We start from the raw sequence: 19342 nt of genomic DNA, 5'->3' as shown, positions 1-19342 counted from the left end.
AAGACCTCATCACCTACTATGAGCTCATCAGCTAAAGTCAGAGGAAAGACAGAGGGTAATTTCCCAAACATAGCTTAGATACCATCCAAGACCATAATGAATCACCTTCTGGACTTGTCTGTTTCTTGTCACTGATCTGAGCAGAAAACTAAGGAAATAGCTTACTCTAGATGACATGGTCAGATGAAATAAATTCCACTGCTGCAGTTAAAATCTGTTCACCTAAAAAGGCAATTGCTCAGCAAATGCCTAGTTTGGGGTTGTTCCCCCCCTCAACTCCATACTTCCCAAAGAGCTTCACCTGGTAGTGGTGTTTGGCTTGGTTCTGGTGCAAAAGCAGAAGTGGTGGTTGTTCGGATGCTGTGGATGGGCTGGAGTCAGAGTCCAGCTCCCATGCATGGAAGTCAAGTCCTCCAGCCCATTTCTTCATTGGTGTGGTGTAGCAGAAGGAGTTTGAAACCACCCTTGTTTAAGAATATTGGGATAAAACTAATTGTGGGTGTCTGCTGAAGTCAATGGATTGGCAGGAGCTGTGACCTGCAGTGATTTGCATCTCTGCTGTAGGGACACCACTCACTGACAGAAGTTCCTGGTAGGATGTGTCCCATCCCTTGCTGTGACTGATCTGCATCATATTCAGGAAATCAGACCAAGTGTCTTCCCTTGTCCCATCTTTTCCAGTTCTTCAGTGGCTTCCACCATGGGGAGCATGTGGTTTTCTTCAGCTTTTGCCATCTTGAGAGCTGGTGTTGGAATATTGGTTCTTGTGGCAATTTCCCCCTGCAGTGACTTCCTTCTGTGTTTGCCATAACAATCAGATTTTGGTTTTCTCCTAGATTTTGTTGCAAAAATCAGTTGTGGCTCCATTAACTGGTCCATCTTCCTCTCAGATTTTATTGCTTTCTACCACATTGGGTGCAAGATTTAATGTACAGATATGATTGAGTGGTTTGAGGTTTTTTCCCCCACTTTCAATCGGTCTCTCTTGATCTCTTCCTCTCTCCTTCCTTCTCTTCCGTGCCTCTGCTCTCATTTCGTTGAAGCTTTTTAATTTTTTTTTTTTCTTTTTCTTTTGCAGAGCATTGATAGAAGTGTCTCCATCAATAAGCAAAGCTCTCTGGTGCCCTCGGGCAAAGCCTTGGGACAAATGGGTGATGCATAAACTGCTCCAACCTAGGAGTACTCCCAGGAGACACCATGACTCAGAGTCAACCCTCGGAGGCATCATTTCCTCCTCTTTCCTCTCTGATGGGATGAAGTTCTGTTTGTTCCCTGCTTCTTCTGCATGCATCCTTTGGTTCTTGGGAATGAGGACATGCAGGAGAGAAGGGCACTGATCTATCTACGTAGACATCAAGGAGTGAACTAGCCAGCAGCCATGGTTGCATTGCCATGAAAAGACTCTCATGGGTCACTGAGGGTTGATCATGCCCCATTTTCTTCCCTGGACTGGAAGAGGAAGAAAAACCTGCTAATCCATTGTCCTTTTTCCCAAGGTTGGAACCCAAAGGTATGGGTAAGGCAAAGAGGACAGAGGATAAGTGCATCTGAGGCTGAACAGACCCCATCCTTGATACACCTCTCCTTTGTGCCAGGATGGACCAGGAATAACTCAAGCAGTTATGGTGCTCCAGGTACCAGGGTGATGGGCTGTGCTTCTCAGAAGATCCCCACGAGCCTGAAGGAAGTCCTGGTGCCCACGGAAGAGGTGGGAGCTGTTTCTGGAACTTGGCAAGCCTGATCTGAAGTCATTAGCAGAGCAAGACTCAAAGATGTGGAGGCAGAGGTGAACAGCAAGAGATGGGTCAGTGCTGCAAAGCTGGGAGGTGGCTCTTAGTCCAAACTTGCCCTTGAACTTGGGCTGGTTCAGCCTCTGGGTTTTGTGCATTTTAACCTGTGCCACTTTTAGAGCTGGGAATGGCTGTAGGAATTAGGTGTGGACTAAAATTTGCCTCGAGTCTGAAACTGTTCCAGTTTGTGGGGGTTGGTGGTGGGCTGGTTCATCATCCTGCAAATGGAAGGGTGACAAGCAGTCCTTCAGGGTCAGGTTCCAAACAGACTTGTGGTCTCAGGCTTTTGCAAAGTGCCCAGGGGGGAGCTTGGATGAGGTGCAGAGAGCAGATGGACTAAGTGCACTTTCCACTGTTGGTGATGACGTTTCTTTAATGAGTTGGGAGAGGTGAACGCTTCCCCTTTCCTCCTCCACAGAAACCAGCTGGGATACTGAAGAGCTGAATGTCCCAACAGAGAGTATCCAGCCCCAGGAGGCTTGTTCTGTGCATTTTATTTCCAAAGGAGGCTTTTTGGCTGAGCCACATACCAGAACACAGCTGGAGCACCCTTGGTGGGACTGTCTCCTTCCCAATGCACACACCGAGTCCTCTTCACTTCACGTATCAGGCACTGAAAATTTCCACACTGTGCCCCTCTCCTGTGTCCCAGGAGGGAATTTGCAGGAAACCATCAGCAGCTGGTTTCTCTCCCTCTCTTTCTCCCTTCCTCCCTCTCTGCATGTGTCACTCCATCCTATGTCAAATCTGGCAGAAGATACTAATGCTAAAAAGTCCGCATGAAGAGCCTGCCCACTCCACAGCTCTATTATGTGTTTTTAGACTTCTCCAGTTCCAGGGCAAAAGCAAAGGAGGATTGACATGTATTTATTATTTTTTTTTAAAGTCATTAATTTATCTGCTTTTATCTCTCTTGCTGCTATCGTTGTTGCTTGTATTTTACACAGAGTCTGACCACTTGGGTGTGTAGATAGATCCCAGAAAGCTCAGTGCTGTTGTCCCACACAGCCTCTGCCTGACTGAAGGAAAAGGAGATGCTTAGGAAGATGCAAGTCTTTCAAAGGACACTTAATCACACGAGTCACTTCAGGTGGGTGACAGCAGAGCAAACCCAGGCTTTTGCTGATGCTCTCCTTCCCAGCTCTGCGGCCTCAGCTGGTTGAAAAACCGCTGTCTCCTACGGGAGGCATCGTTGGGGCAAAACTTTTGTGACTGCCAGATGTACCTCGGGATAGCCCAGAAGTCATTAGACCTATTCTATCCAACCAGTTTTAGCCTTTTTTTTTTTAAAAAAAAAAAAAGTGTTTTTTTTTTTTTTTATTCTTTTAATATCAAAAAAGGAGGCTTCTCTCATGTCTGCAACCTCAGAGGAAGTAGGCTCAAATCCATTCCTCCGCTTGGAGCCCAGCAAAGGGATTTTCCTGCTTTATTTGCACGTGTGGACATCGTAGACTCTTATGCACTCCTGGCAGCGGACGTAGCAGCACCAGTGGAAGATACAGTGACATTTCTCCTTCCTTTTCTCAGTCCTCGTGTTGTGCCCGCGGCCGCAGCACAAAAGGTCACACCCGTCAATCCCGTGGGAAGTGACGTTACAGATCCTGTCACGGGTCCCAAAGGAACCTGTCTCAGGGTTGGGCTCACAAAAGTTTGGTGAGTTCTCGTAGTAAACCAGGTCCTTCTCAGTCGGAGCCTTGAAGAAGTTGTATTTGGGCCTGAGGGTCTCGACCCAGCCGCGGGATTCTCGGTGTTTTTCCACCACCATTTCGGAAGCGCTGTCGTACTTGTCCTTGAGGTAGTCACCGATGACCCTGAAGTCTGGCTGAGACCACCAGCAGGTCTTCACTTCACAGCTGCCAGAGAGGCCATGACATTTGCACTTCAGATGCATGAGTTCAATAATAGACTGCAAAAAAAAAAAAGGAGAGGAAAAGCAAAGAAGAAGGAAGGCGTTAGCTCGTCACCAAAACTCAGCTCGCGTTCTGCTGTTAACCAGGGTTTCCTAAAGAAATGCAGTTTATTCATAGATAAAGTCACACACTTGTGGACAAAATTCACCTCAAGTCAATGCCCTGCATGGATTCTAGATCTGAGGCAGATAAAACCTCTTCAACTTCCTTTTTTTTTTTTTTGTTATTATCCCTAATTCCCACCCCAACTTTAAGCATCTACCAAGTGCTTTCATTTAGGGCTGCAGGGATTTCTGTGTGCACCACGTGTCTTAGCAACTTTCCTGGGTGAATGTTGTCCCATCAACCAGAAGCACACTTTGGACACATCTAGGGAAGAAAAGAATGCAGAAATCTTCTCATCAATGTTCTCATCAATGAAATATATAGCTATTCAACCAGAAAGCAAGAAAACGTGGGATGTCCTAATGCTCTGGTCCAGAATTCCATTTGTGTATCTTTTCCAGTGAGCAAAAAAATTCCTAGCCTGGTTTGTGTTTATGTTCAGAAGCCTGAAAAGTATTTTTAAGACACACATGATTTTTCTAAAAATATTTAATTAATAAATAAATACATATATATATATGTACATACATATATATGATGTACATACATCATATATATATATGATCCCAACTTTTGATTTGGAAATGCCTCAACATAAACCACTGGAATAAATGGCAAGGTGATTATTGATCTCAGAAGCTTTCTATTGGCTTCTAAGGTCTTCTGAAATCAGCTGAAAGTTTCTATAAGTTCTACAAAATTCTTTAAGTGTTGCCCTCTAGTATTCCGAGGTGGGACACAGCCTTATGCAACTTGCTTGATAATCTGCATTTTCAGACTGATCAGCAAATTTCCTGGGTACGTGAACAGACTCGTGCCAACCCGAGTCCAAAAGATTTGCCATGAATCAGCACCTTGGTGCTCACCAGGTGCTTTCCTGGGTTATTTACGGAGTATCACCCACCGCAAAGGAGGTGGTAATTAGAGAGAGAACCACAAAGTGTTTGGTTCATATAATCATGCACAACTTAATCAAAGCCTACCTGGTGGTAGGGCTTGAGTTCATATGGGAACTAAGATGAAACATTGGCTATGGCTCAGGTTTAGCTGGAAACACTTGAGCATGGAAGCACGGGAGAGCTACCCTTAAAAGTGCAGGCACTGTGAGAATGGAAAGCACCAGGGCTTTAAAAACCAGGAGGATTTCAGAGAGTGGTGTGACATCTGCTCTCTAATCTCTGACATCTGCAAAATGTCCAAAAATAACTCAATGCCAAGTGACGAGGCTTCTACCAAACAAACAAAAAAGCCTTCTGCAGCCCTGTGACCACGGGGATGTTTGCTCAAAGCTCATTTTTAACAAGGATTCTCACCTGAATGCAAATCCCTTCTTTCCAATCTACCCAGTCCTCTTTATCTCACTGTCTAACCCATCAATAGCCAACAGCAATGCCTGATACCTTGGGACACCTGGAATAACTGGGCCAGTGCTCAAGGAAATCACAACATTTCTTGTTCTCATCTTCATTGTGGACAATTTCTGTTTCTGGTGGTATTTCATTTTGAAGGGCTGCATTCCCTATTTCAAACCAGCTCTCCTGGGGGGTGAGGAGGATTAAATCCACCAGTTTGACAGCCTCCACCTGAGGAGCTCACACCAAAGTCCTGGGCTGCCTGGGGACAGCTGCTTCCAAGCAAGATGCAACTGTGGTGGCTTTGCTACAGCTCATTGCACAGCTTGGTGTCCTCCTAAGCATGAGCAAGGCCTGCTCCTGAGGGAACAAAACCATATTAATCTCTTTTGATTACACTGTGGTATCTCTCTTCCACTTGGGGGATAAACTATATCAAGTTTATTATGTGAAAAAAAAATGCTGTTATCTCAGAGGATGTGGTCTCCATCAGCAGGAGCTTTGTGAACTGAATTTCACAAAGTGTTTCCCATGGATTATGTTCTACTCATATTTATTGGCTATTCTTGAGATGAGAAAGGGAATGTCTTCCTGCTGGAATCATTCCACCCTGTGGAAGAGATTCAGAGTCACTGTGATGAGGACAAGACTTTCTGCTTTCAATTCCCTCATATTTTTTGTCCATGACTGTCCTTCAAACACACCAACTGCCTTTGAGGCGTGATCTAATTTTAATCAGGAGGGACCAGAGTTACATTCCCTCTCCTTTCCTTTAAATACTGCTTGGGAAATGGAGCAGTGTTGAGAAGAAGGGTGCTGGGAAATGCTCTCCTGCTCTTCCCCACCCTCAAACTTACAAAGCAGGGTGGTGATCCCATTCCAGTCATCGTTGGAATTAACAATTACACTCAATGTAGGATTCAGTTGCCAAAACCCATCCATTTAATGCTGTTTGTGAGCTCCAGGGATGCATAAGGCACCTGTCCCGAGGTGGCAGAGGACTTGGAGGAGACACAAAGTCTTTCTCAGTAGCAGCCCAAGGACAGGCTGGATACTTCAGGATATTTCAGTTTGTACTAAAATGCATTTAGGTTAAGCAGCTGAATCCTCCCCATAATGCCTGCTCCATCTCTCTTAGCTTCAGATGTCCACAGCACAGACATCTCCAGCTCCACAGCTCCCCTTCTTCTTACAGACAGCTGAGGTGGACAGGCAGAGTTAGGGCATCATTAAGTGAGTTATTTGAAATGATTCCTTCAAGCTGAGGTGACATCCCAACCCAGACCTCTCTGTCTTGATCCATTGTCTATAATGGATCCACTGGCTCCAAGGCAGACGTTTACCTCTAGGTGGGGAAATTAAAGCTTTCCCAGGTCAAGCCACCCCCCTGAGAAGAACTTTGACAAGGCACATACCATTGTTTCATGATGTAAACCAGCCCAAATTTAGGTTTGGTTAATTCCCCCTCCTCCCCTTCCCTGTTGATTTGTGCCAGGTAAGAAAAGATCAGAGCTGAAACTCAGTGTCCTTACGGTCCTTCCAGCTTCGTTGTTGTGCCTGTTCATGGCTGAGCGAGCGTCCGGCCTGTTCTCCCGGGCGTCTGCAAACTCCCGAGACACCATGCTCCCAAACTCCACGTCCTCACTGCAGCCCCCCCATTTCCAGCCTTCCCCAGGAGAGCCCTTGTGACGGGTGTCACAGCCGCAGATGGTGGCCGAGCCCTCGGCGCAGGATCTGGTGACAGCGAAAGCCACCCCGGCCGAAGCGATGGCGTGGACAAAGGCTGACTCCCTGGTGGCTGTGAAAGAGAGAAAACAGTGAATAAATGGACAGTGAAGGGACCACGTCTGGTTAGGGGCATCCCTGTGAACACCTTCTCTCAGGGCCATGGCAGAAGGCCAAGAGGTTCATCAAGGACAAGTTCATCACGTCCTACATTTTGGCCACAACAACCCCCATGGAGAGCTCCAGGCTGGGCACAGAGTGGCTGAGAGCAGCCAGGAAGGAATGGAGCTGGGAATTTGGGGGGAGAGAAAAGTGACCATGAGCCAGCAGTGTGCTCAGGTGGCCAAGAAGGCCAATGGCATCCTGGGCTGGCTCAGGAACAGCGTGGCCAGCAGGTCCAGGGAAGGGATTCTGCCCCTGTGCTCAGCCCTGGGGAGGCCACAGCTTGAGTCCTGTGTCCAGTTCTGGGCCCCTCAGCTCAGGAAGGAGATTGAGGTGCTGGAGCAGGTCGAGAGAAGAGCAAGGAGGCTGGGAAGGGATCCAGCACAAGTCCTGTGAGGAAGGGCTGAGGGAGCTGGGGGTGTTGAGGCTGGAGAAAAGGAGGCTCAGGGGAGACCTCATCACTCTCTCCAACTCCCTGAAAGGAGGTTGGAGCCAGGGGGGGGTTGGGCTCTATCAGTCAGACAAGAGGCCATGAGCTTCAGCTCTGCCAGGGGAGGGTTAGGTTGGAGATGAGGAAGAAATTCTTTGCAGAGAGGGTGCTCAGGCATTGGAATGGGCTGCCCAGGGAAGGGGTGGATTCTCCATCCCTGGAGGTTTTTAAGAAGAGACTGGATGTGGCACTCAGTGCCATGGGCTGGGAACCACAGGGCGAGTGGATCAAGGGTTGGACTTCGTGATCCCAGAGCTCCTTTCCAACCCAGATGATTCTATGCTTCTATGAAACTCTCTTCTTCCCTGTGGTCCAGCTTGGACCTGCTCCAAAGACATTTTCCCATGCTAGGAAATAAGCTCTTTTGTAGGCAGGACCAGGCTTGATTCAAGCCCACAGATGTCAGCCAAGAAGTTTTGACTGAGGTCATTGTGAGGTCTTAGGTTGAGGCCATGGCAAAAAGCAAGAAGTTGGTCAAACCTGAGTTTGAGTCCATGTAGAAAATACCACAGGGTTCTCTGCAGTACCATGTACCAGTCTTGGTGCACAGAGTTTGGGTTGTGTTCTCATAAGATGGGAAATACAGGTCTACACTTAATGAGAATTTTCACCCTTAGTGGTGGCACCAGCACCAGGCAGAGCACCTCTTCCTTCTAACCTGACAGATCAGTCAGCCTCATCCCTGGAAAGGTGGTGGAGCAGTTCATTCCAGAGGCCATCTCTAACCCCTTGAAAAAAAAAAGGTTATCAGGAGTAGCCAACATGGATTTATTAAAGGGAAATCATGCTTGACCTGATATCCCTTTAGAAAGGCTTGACCCAGTGGGTAGATGAAGGGAGAGCAGTGGATGCTTTGGCTTCAGTAAAGTTTTTGAATTTGCTTTTTCTACACAATGCCTCAGGGGGGTGGGTGGCATCAGCCAAAAGATTTTCTGGTTAGGGGCTGAGGAGCTGAGGTCTCTGTGGAGACCTTCTGGAGCTTTTCATCTCAGCTGGGGCTTGCTGGGTCAGGGCAGTTAAGTTTTAACCTGGCTTTCCTGTTTGCTGATGCTTTTTCTGGTCCAAAATGAAAGCCAAATATTTCAAACTCATTTGAAAATGGAAAAGATGCAAAAAAATTAGGTTTTATTCCACTCTTCCTTTCCCAGTTTTGATTTCATGATGTTCCTTCACTTGCTAGAAATGACTCTGGAGTTCAACACCATGTCTGAGGAAAAAGCAGTTACCATGTGGGGTTTTTTTTGCAAAATGACATTTTTATCATGAGCTGGGCCCTTCTCAGACCCTCGAGGTGATTCTAAGAAGACACAACAACTCTGCAACTGTCCTCCCTTAACCTCCTGTTACCATTCCCCACTCAGTATCACCTTGTGCCTATGGACCAGGAAGAATATTATCCCTGAGACCTTCCAGATGATCAGGCTGGGACAGCACTGAATGGATCCATAAAGCTCAGGTTTCCAGCTTCACCACCTTCTCCTGAGCTGTTCATCAGCTGATGAGGTGCCTACTCCAAACCACCCAAACCTTCTCTGCACCATATTTTGCTGATCTGAGCTTTCCCTGGGCATTTTGGCTTATTCTTTACCTTCTAGATGCTTCCAGGCTTTGCTAACACAGGGAGAGTCCAACATGCCAAGCCCAAAAGCCAGCATGTTCTTGGGGAGAGATGAAAAGTGCCTGTTTGCAGAGCAGTCCCAGCTGGATGGAAGGCTTAAGCAAGAACTTGTGCAGCCCCACATTGCTTTGGGAAGTCTCCCAAACCCCACAGTATGCAAATCAAGCAATGTGCATGAACTTACAAGCTGGAGGTATGAGCAATGTCCTGGAACATGTTGTCAATGCACACGGTGAGGTTAGCTTTGTCACCGAGGGCTAGAACCAAAAAAAAAAAAAAAAAAAGGATAGGACAGGAACCCTCAGTTCCACAACGTGAGTTTGCAGTCCCCTTATTCAGCATCTGTGCTGAAAGTGGTGACCAGGTGTCCTGGTTTGGGCCAGGATAAAGGTGATTTTCTGTCTGGTACTTTTGCTTTTAGCTCAGTCTCTTGTAAGGAGCTGCACTTGCTGAATTTAACAGCAAGTTTCTCAGACAGTGTGAGGTTTTAGGACTGATAACACTTGATGTTTAGAGTTACTGCTGGAGCCTGGTGTGCAGAGCCAAGGACACTGCTCAGTTCTGAGGAAAACACAAAGAGGTCCCACCTGCATCCCTCCTTTGGGGAGGAAGGGACAAGATAGATGCCAGAATTGACCAAACAGAGGATTCCATCCCATACACCTCATCCTCAGGATAAATTGGAGGGATCACAAGGGCCAAGCCAGATTTCCAGCTTCCAGCTGCCTGCCCTTCCTGCCTTTCCTGCTTCCCTTCCTTCACCCCGGCATCCTGGGAGGATTCCATCCCTTCCTCTGCCTGTGCTCCTGATCCATCCCAGCCTGAATCTGTGTGTTCCTGCCTCCAGCTCCCAACTGCTGCTGACCCCAGGATTCCAGCCTGGACTTTCCCAGGGCTGCCCTGCAGCCTCGGTGGTGACCTGAGAATTACTGGGGAAAAGGGGGGAGGAATGTGGTATCCCTTTTCTTGTATATTTGTATATATTTAGTAATTTTTCCTATTTATCATTCCTGTTTCATTAAAGCTGTGTAGTTTAGTTTCCAACCCATCAGTCTCTCTCCCTTATTCTCTCTCCTTTCTTTATCAGGGAGGAGAGAGAGATTAATAGAGAGCATCTGTTACTTGGTTTAATTGCCAGGCCAGTGTTAAACCCTGACACCAGGCAGTTCCTGAGCTCTGGGGAAGCGTGGGCAGAGGAGTCCAGCTCTAACAGGGCTGGGCACTTAGCATCTTGCACTTGCATAAGACCAGGTAGGACCCAGAAATCAAATCTTAGGGGTGGGGAGCCTGGTGTGGTGTCTCCAAGGACATTGATGAGCAGCCCTGCAGCCTGGAAAAGGCAAAGGTTTCTCTTAGAAACCATTCAGATAAACAAATGGGATGAATGCCATCACCCTCTGGTAGGGAGGGGTAGAGCTTGACCAGAGAATATCTGACAAACCTTCCACCTCCTCCTCCAATTAATCTTGAAACTTTTTGATGTGCTGCTATGCATGGACAGAAGAGGAAGATGCTAATTCTTCTTCTTCCCCCTTCTGACAGCTACAGCAGCTGAAGCACACTGCTCACACTTGGGAATCACCCCTTCCTTGGGAATCTCTCATCACTTGGGAATCATCCCTTCCTCTGCTCAGGAAGAGAGACCTGATCCAGGCCTTTGGCTGCTTGAGAAGGTGCTGAACTGATGTTTGCTAATGCCATGGAAAACTCCTGTGCCTTGCCATGCTGGGCATGACCAGAAAGCATCCACAGGCATGATGGTTGTGCAGAAAACCTTCTCCTGTGTGAGAATGAGAAGGAGATGGTCTTGGCTTAGGAGTCCACAGGTCATGGATCCCCCCTGGGTTTTGTCAGCTCAGAGCAGAGGTGCTGCTGTGTGCACACAGGTACAGAGCTCACCAAAACACAGGCAGCTTCAGGACACACAGCCTGCAAAATTTCTGCATTTTTCAGGAATTGGTGGCAGCAGAACAAGGAATCCAGGGGTTGGAAGGGACCTCCAGAGATCATCGAGTCCAACCCCCCTGTCCCAGCAGGATTCCCCAGGGCAGGGCACACAGAACACATCCAGGGGGGGGGGCTGGAAATTCTCCAGAGAAGAAGACTCCAGAACCTCTCTGGGCAGCCTGGGCCAGGGCTCCCCCACCCTCACAGCCAAGAAGTTTCTTCTCACATCGAGGTGGAAATTCCTATGTTCCAGTTTTAAACCCATTATTCCTGTCCTATCACTGGGCACCATTGAAAAGGGATTGTCCCCTTCCTCTTGACACCCTCCCCTCAGATATTTATAGACGTTCCTAAAATCCCCTCTCAGCCTCCTTTTTTAAAGCTAAACAGCCCCAGGTCTCTCAGTCTTTCTCCATAAGAGGGATGCTTCAAGTCCCTGCATCAATCTCTGTAGCTCTCCCTTGGAATTTTTCCAGTAGATCCCTGTCTCCTCTTGAACTGGGGAGCCCAGAACTGGATCCAGAGAAAAGCAGAAGGGGAGAAGAACCTCCCTAAATCTCCTGAGGAATTACAGGAGCTTGGGGTTGTAGCTACCCAAATTCTGCCTATTCCCCAGGTCTGTTACCGTAACTCCTCACTTCGAGCCTTCATCTCCAGTTAGGTAATTACCAGGATTTGCCTTCAGAAGCACCCATTATAATCTTCTTTTTCCCAGAAAGAGCCCAGATGCCTTTTTTTACAGCCCCGTATATACGCCCCGTAATCACTCCTTGGCTTTTTTGAAATGCAGCCACCACTGGGGTGGAGTGCAGCCACCACTTAACAGCACCAACAGGAAGCAAAGAGCCTTGTATCTGATCCTAACAACCTGGGGAATGCAGGCAAGCAGAGAGAAAAAGCTGAAATCTGGCCCCGGCGCTGGGGTGAGGAGTTTGTCCTCTTGAGAAAGTTGCAGCCGGAGCTCTTAATGACTCCGATGGAATTAGGGCACCGGGGTTGACATCCCCTACCCCCCTAACTTAAGGCACCCGACTTCAATTCCGGAGGCAGATGGAAGAATTCCCATCTCCTGGACCACATCTCCCGAAGTTTCAGGGCTGTCCCTCGGTTACTAAACGGACCCGAACCTCCCGAGAGCTCCCCCGGGATGGAGCCGGAGGCGATGTGGCTGCAGGAATGGAGAAGGAGTGGATAAGAGATAGAGATAAGGAGGAGGAAAGCATGCACTTGTAATGGAAATAGAGGGGTTATTAAGGTGCCATATAAAAATGCGAGAGACTTAGGAAAGATAACAGGGGAAGTGCGGTGCATTTGTGCAGGTCGCCCTCATTCCTTTCTGGGTGGTTCTGGTAGCAGGAGAGCAAGCAGGTAGTTGTGTCTTGAGGAGAGCTTCTGGAAAGTCATCTGGCAAGAGGAGGTTAATAGGGACTTGTATCACACGAGGATGTTGATTTAAGAGCGTTTTAACCACTTTGCTTTCAGTGCAGCTCAAGGTCACCAAAGCTCTGGCTTCATTTTTTTTAATCCCTGCCAGCTCCCAAGTTTCCCCGCAGGGCTTGGATGTCTGGTGCTCCCTCATTTCAGAGCTTTTTAGGGGATTGACTATCAGGGAAAAAGGTGCTGAGACTTCCAGAGACCCTTTAGGGGTTCTCTGTAGCTTCCCCCTCATGGCTCCCCAAGGCACTTCTGGAAATGGGGTCAGGAGGAGCTTAACCCGCGAGGTTGGGAGCCTTAATGTCCCATGCAGAGGCATCTCTGACCACCCTGCCCAGCATCAGAAACATCTCAGGATGCAAAAGCATCTCAGATTACTCTGGGTAGTAACCATGTGAGAATTCAGAGGTCTGAAGATGAGGTGACCTTAGATTTGATTTCCTCCTTTCACAGTTTTTTTGTTTGTTTTGTTTTGTGCTTTTTTCTTTGTTTGTTTGGTTTTTGTTTTGGTTTTTTTTTGGGTTTTTTTGTTTTTTTTTATGTCACTTTGGGCAAACCCTTTGGTCAGTCTGTGCCTCTGCTTCCTTATCCATACACCTGAGGACAATCCTGCTGATCTCCTGAGGACCCTGCAATGCTAAATTAATTCACTGATGTCTCCATCCCTGGAGATATTTAAAAAGAGCCTGGATGTGGCACTCAGTGCCATGGGCTGGGAACTGCAGCGGGAGTGGATCAAGGGGTTGGACTTGATGATCTCTGAGGTCCCTTCAACCCAGCCAATTCTATGATTCAGAATTGTGAGCAGAAGGTGTTGGAGCTGAACAAAAGGTCATCAAGATGTGGGATGAGGAAGGCAAATGAATAACTGCATTAGTATCTTGACTGTCTAATGTATGAAACTTGGTTTCATGGGTTCTGCTGCCCAGACAGTGACTGTTTTTTCTCTGAATCTTCCTCTGAATGACTGAATGATTAACCCCAGGTCAGGCAGATCTACCAGATATGAGGGAGGAATGACTGTAGTGATGTAGAAGGATGACTGTAATGGACTATTTTAATCTTAAAAAGCTACAGTCCCTTTTCACCACCTTTGTACCATGGTACTGAGCTCTATTGTCTCCACTTTTCCCTCTCCCAGTCTTTCCTTCCTCTCTGCACAATGGTCTGGGTGGAAAGAGAGGGTTCTTGGGACAGAACTTCAGGTGTGTTGGGAGATGGAGCTTCAAGTTCTGTGTCCTGGTCCACAACTCAAAAAGGCAGGAGGTATTTTAGAAAGGGGGATTGCTGGTTCCACAGGAAGGGAGGGAGGGGAGGAAGGAGGGAGGGAGGAAGGGAGGGAGGAGGGAGGGAGGGAGGGAGGGAGGAAGGGAGGAAGGAAGGAAGGAAGGAAAGGAAGGAAGGGAAGGAATGAAGGAAGGAAGGAAGGAAGGAAGGAAGGAAGGAAGGAAGGAAGGAAGGAAGGAAGGAAGGAAGGAAGGAAGGAAGGAAAGAAGGAAGGAAGGAAGGAAGGAAGGAAGGAAGGAAGGAAGGAAGGAAGGAAGGAAGGAAGGAAGGAAGGAAGGAAGGAAGGAAGGAAGGAAGGAAGGAAGGAAGGAAGGAGGAAGGAAGGAAGGAAGGAAGGAAGGAAGGAAGGAAAGGAAGAAGGAAGGAAGGAAGGAAGGAAGGGAAGGAAGGAAGGAAGGAAGGAAGGAAGGAAGGAAGGAAGGAAGGAAGGAAGGAAGAAGGAAGGAAGGAAGGAAGGAAGGAAGGAAGGAAGGAAGAAGGAAGGAGGAAAGAAGGAAGGAAGGAAGGAAGGAAGGAAGGAAGGAAGGAAGGAAGGAAGGAAGGAAGGAAGGAAGGAAGGAAGGAAGGAAGGAAGAAGGAAGGAAGGAAGGAAGGAAGGAAGGAAGGAAGGAGGAAGGAAGGAAGGAAGGAAGGAAAGAAGGAAGGAAGGAAGGAAGGAAGGAAGGAAGGAAGGAAGGAAGGAAGGAAGGAAGGAAGGAAGGAAGGAAGGAAGGAAGGAAGGAAGGAAGGAAGGAAGGAAGGAAGGAAGGAAGGAAGGAAAAGTGCTTGAAGTGGTTCTGTGTTACAGACCTCAGCAGACTGGAGAACAGGTCATAGAATCAGAGAATGGTTTGGGTTGGAAGGGACCTTAAAGCTCATCCAGTTCCAACCCCCCTGCATGGTCAGGGACACCTCCCACCAGCCCAGGTTGCTCCAAGCCCCATCCAACCTGGCCTTGAACAATTCCAGGGATGGGGCAGCCACAGCTTTTCTGGGCAGCCTGGGCCCAGGATCTCACCATTCCTCCCATACATCCCATCTAAACAAGACAGCCAAGCAGCAGAGATGGACCCTGCTCTAAGGGCTTCCCACTCTGCACCCTGCTTTCCTAGATGGTCCTTCTGAAAGTGTGGAAGCTCCTTTCCATGGGGATGTCTCCAAGATCCATTGATGTCTCCAAGATAGCTACTGATTCTGCTCTGTGAGGACAAACCTCCTATGCCAACAACCCCTTACTGCCCAGGACCTTGCCACCATGATGTCTGCCACATGTCCTTTGGAGTGTAACTCTGACTTTTTGGGGTGGATAATGTGAAACAACACACAGAAGAATGGATTTGTCCCAGATTGCTCCTGAAGAAGTAGGAGAGTGAAAGGAGAGAGTTCCCACATCTTGGTCACTCCTCCCAGCCATCATCAGCATGTCTGCTCCTCAACAGAGGATCCTACTCCTGGTTGCACCCCAGGAAAGACACTGCAATGGAGTGGCTGCAAGCCTTGAATTTCTGACACCACAGATTTTTGGGCAAGTCCCTTAGCAAGTGAGTTAAAACGGAGCAAATACCATATCTGCTGAGCAGGACCACAGGGAGGAGACGTCTTGTTTTCTCTCAGCTTTGTTTTTGAAAGCTCAAAGAGAAACCTACCTGTTGTGTCAGCTATTTCAGACACCCAGACACCCATCTCGAAGGGGCAGAAGGTGGAAAGTCTTTCCAACATTTGTCTGGTAGGGCATGTACCCAGGGAGTGTGAGAAAAGGTTTCAATTCCCTCCTTGGCCCCAGGGGGTACAAACCCACAGCTCTCATGCTAGGATTTGCACAAGAGTTGACACTCCATTGACTCTGGATTAAAAAAAAAAAAAAAAAAAAAAAAAAATCTAAATAAAACCCCAAGAACCAAGAAACTGGAAATGAAACTGGGGTCAGACTAGTGTTTCTGGTATTTGGAGCCAGCACAGACCTCCTCCTTTGACACCGTCCCCCACAGCATTCTCCTGAAAAAGCTGTCAGCCCACAGCTTGGACAGGAGCACCCTGTGCTGGGTTAGGAACTGGCTGGAGGGCCGGGCCCAGAGGGTGGTGGTGAACGGGGCTGCATCCAGTTGGCGGCCGGTCACCAGTGGTGTCCCCCAGGGATCAGTGTTGGGCCCAGTTCTTTTTAATATCTTTATCGATGACTTGGACGAAGGGATTGAGTCCATCATCAGCAAGTTCGCAGATGACACCAAGCTGGGGGGAAGTGTTGACCAACTCGAAGGCAGGAGGGCTCTGCAGAGGGACCTGGACAGACTGGAGAGCTGGGCCGATTCCAACGGGATGAGGTTCAACAAGGCCAAGTGCCGGGTCCTGCACTTTGGCCACAACAACCCCATGCAGCGCTACAGGCTGGGGACAGAGTGGCTGGAGAGCAGCCAGGCAGAAAGGGACCTGGGAGTCTGCATTAACAAGAAACTGAACATGAGCCAGCAGTGTGCCCAGGTGGCCAAGAAGGCCAATGGCATCCTGGCCTGTATCAGAAACAGCGTCACCAGCAGGTCCAGGGAGGTGATTCTTCCCCTGTACTCAGCGCTGGTGAGGCCACACCTCGAGTACTGTGTCCAGTTCTGGGCCCCTCAGTTTAAGAAGGATGTAGAGGCCCTGGAACAAGTCCAAAGGAGGGCAACCAGGCTGGTGAAGGGACTCGAGCACAGGCCCTATGGGGAGAGGCTGAGAGAGCTGGGGCTGTTCAGCCTGAAGAAGAGGAGGCTCAGGGGAGACCTCATTGCTGTCTACAACTACCTGAAAGGAGGCTGTAGCGAGGTGGGAGCTGGACTCTTTTCACAGATGACCTCCAACAAGACAAGAGGACACAGTCTTAAGTTGCGCCAGGGGAGGTTTAGATTAGATATTAGAAAGAATTTCTTCACGGAGAGGGTGATTAGGCTATGGAATGGACTGCCCGGTGAGGTGGTAGATTCTCCGTCCCTGGAGACATTTAAAAAAAGACTGGATGTGGCACTCAGTGCCATGGTCTAGCAACTGCTCCAGTGGGTCAAGGGTTGGACTAGATGATCTCTGAGGTCCCTTCCAACCCGGCTAATTCTATGATTCTATGATTCTATGATTCCTGGAGCCTGTCCTAACAACTCAGTCTTCCCCTGGTTTGTATGGTCAGAGACACCATGGGGACAGGAGGAGAGGAAGGTGACAACCCATGGAAGAAGGTGGTGAAGAATTTGTTAGGAAGTTACAGAAGGCCAGTCCTTGACTCAAGGTGAGGTGAATTTTGGTTTTGGGTGCCATGTAAAGAGGAGCTGCCACAGCACGTGGGGGTTTTCTCCTTGAACCCATTAAGAGCCATCTCACTTAGGGCTGGGAGGAGACCTGTGCCACTCCTTCGTGGGGAGGGTCACCCATCCACACCCCCCTGGCTAAAGCTAAACCACTTTGGATGGGAAAGAAGGATGCCAGAAGAGGTACCAAATGTTCCTCACCATGGAGGAAGGAGCTGAAGTACTGAGATGGTGTAAAACTCAATGTCTACACCTTATTAACAACCACACTGAAGCCAAGGCTGGAGGAAGGCTTCAGCTCTGAAGATCCCTTGAGATGTTTCATCAGATGTTTAGCAGCTGGTGACCCCAAGGGACGGTGGGTTTCAGGGCACAGCAGAAGTGGAAATCCAATGGGATTGGTGAGTCAGAGCTCAGAGGAGCTGCAGAAACATCTGCAGAGTTTGCTCTTGGCTTAAATTGCTCTGAAATCCTGCTCTAGGACAGTGAGGACCACCTGAAAAAATGCAGCTTTGCTTGTCCCAGATACCAGCAGAAAAAAAATCCAGTCCCCTCACTCAGCCTTTATGGATTCTGCCCTAAATTTGCCAATCAGTGGATCCCCCAGAGCCAAGAAGGGTTCAGGCCACGGGGATGATGTCCCTCATCTTAACCTGCTCATCACACAAGACCAATCCTCTTAGCAGTGCTTAATGAGGAAAAAAAAAAAAAAAAAAGAAGGGTCATGTCTCAGAGCACAGAACATATTTCTCCCCAGGGAAAGGAGGAGAGAAGGTCGGAAAAAATGTTAAAAGGCTTTTTTTTTTTTTTTTTTTTTTTTTCCCCCTCTTGTGATCCCAAAGAAGCCAAACCTTTTGCCAATCAGAACTATTAAATATTGGCAGAGCACCAGGGGAAGAGGGAGAACAGGGAACCCCTTGGCACATGCTGGCTGACAGATCCATCCACACTGCAGAGACAGAGCCCAAGTGCTGGAGGGGAGCAAGCATCGTTCCCATGGAGCAGGAGGAGGAGGAGGAGGATCCCAGAGGTGCCACGGCTGCTGTGAGCCTGACATTGCTTGTGGGGAAAATACTGGGAACGTTGGAAACAAAATATTGGCTCTGGTGGCCTCGGAGGCAGGCGAGCTTCAGCTTCACCACATTCCTCTGGATTGTAGCAATAGAGGATCCCATCTCAGATAAACCAACTGAAAAGGTTTTACATAAGCTGGTTGGCTCAGCCTCAGCTTCCTGCAGCTCCTCTCCTGGAAACAGAGGCCCCTGTTTCCAGTGCTCATATTTTCCTTGACCCATCCTCACCAACTTCAACGTGTTGGCCTCCTGCTACAGCATCTCCTGGGCTGCTACAGCATCTCCTGGCCTCCTCCTACAGCATCTCCTGGCCTGCTACAGCATCTTCTGGTCTGCTACAGCATCTCCTGGCCTCCTCCTACAGCATCTCCTGGTCTGCTACAGCATCTCCTGGCCTCCTCCTACAGCATCTCCTGGCCTGCTACAGCATCTTCTGGTCTGTTACAGCATCTCCTGGTCTCCTGTAACAGCATCTCCTGGTCTGCTACAGCATCTCCTGGCCTCCTCCTACAGCATCTTCTGGTCTGTTACAGCATCTCCTGGTCTCCTGCTACAGCATCTCCTGGCCTCCTACAGCATCTCCTGGTCTCCTCCTACAGCATCTCCTGGTCTCCTGCAGCATCTCCTGGTCTGCTACAGCATCCCCTGGCCTCTTCCTACAGCATCTCCTAGCCTCCTACAGCATCTCCTGGTGTCCTCCTACAGCAGCTTCTGATCTGTTACAGCATCTCCTGGCCTCCTACAGAATCTCCTGGTCTCCTCCTACAGCAGCTTCTGGTCTGCTACAACACCTCCTGGCCTCCTACAACATTTCCTGGCCTGATACAGCATCTCCTGGCCTCCTGTTACAGCATCTCCTGGTCTCCTGTAACAGCATTTCCTGGCCTCCTGCTACAGCATCTCCTGGCCTGCTACAGCATCTCCTGGTCTGCTGAAGCATCTCCTGGCCTCCTACAGCATCTCCTGGCCTGCTACAGCATCTCCTGGTCTCCTGTAACTGCATCTCCTGGCCTCCTATTACAGCATTTCCTGGCCTACTGCTACAGCATCTTCTGGCCTCCTACAGCATCTCCTGGTCTCTTCCTACACCATCTCCTGGTCTCTTCCTACACCATCTCCTGGCCTGGCACTGAATGCTCCTCTGTGACCTCCTTGCCCCCAGAAGAGGTCTTTGCCTCACCCTTGCAGTTGGCTTTCA

General features: G+C 48.8%; 1 protein-coding gene across 2 annotated transcripts in view; it reads right to left on the bottom strand.

The window, feature by feature from the left end:
- Positions 1–915: 915 nt before the first annotated feature.
- WNT3A (Wnt family member 3A) overlaps positions 916–19342 on the bottom strand; it is a 102039-nt gene continuing 83612 nt past the window's right edge. For both annotated transcript variants that reach the window (XM_071734592.1, XM_071734593.1), the window contains exons 3-4: positions 6690–6955; positions 916–3696 (exon numbers count right to left, since the gene is read on the bottom strand). In XM_071734592.1, the coding sequence (XP_071590693.1) occupies positions 3217–3696; positions 6690–6955 (746 nt within the window). In that variant the 3' untranslated portion in view covers positions 916–3216. The remainder of the gene's footprint in view (positions 3697–6689; positions 6956–19342) is intronic.

The sequence above is a fragment of the Heliangelus exortis genome, chromosome 2, assembly GCF_036169615.1.
Source record: "Heliangelus exortis chromosome 2, bHelExo1.hap1, whole genome shotgun sequence".
Classification (NCBI taxonomy): Eukaryota; Metazoa; Chordata; class Aves; order Apodiformes; family Trochilidae; genus Heliangelus; species Heliangelus exortis.
Note: the sequence above shows the minus strand (reverse complement) of the source record. Positions and strands in the feature narration are given on the sequence as shown.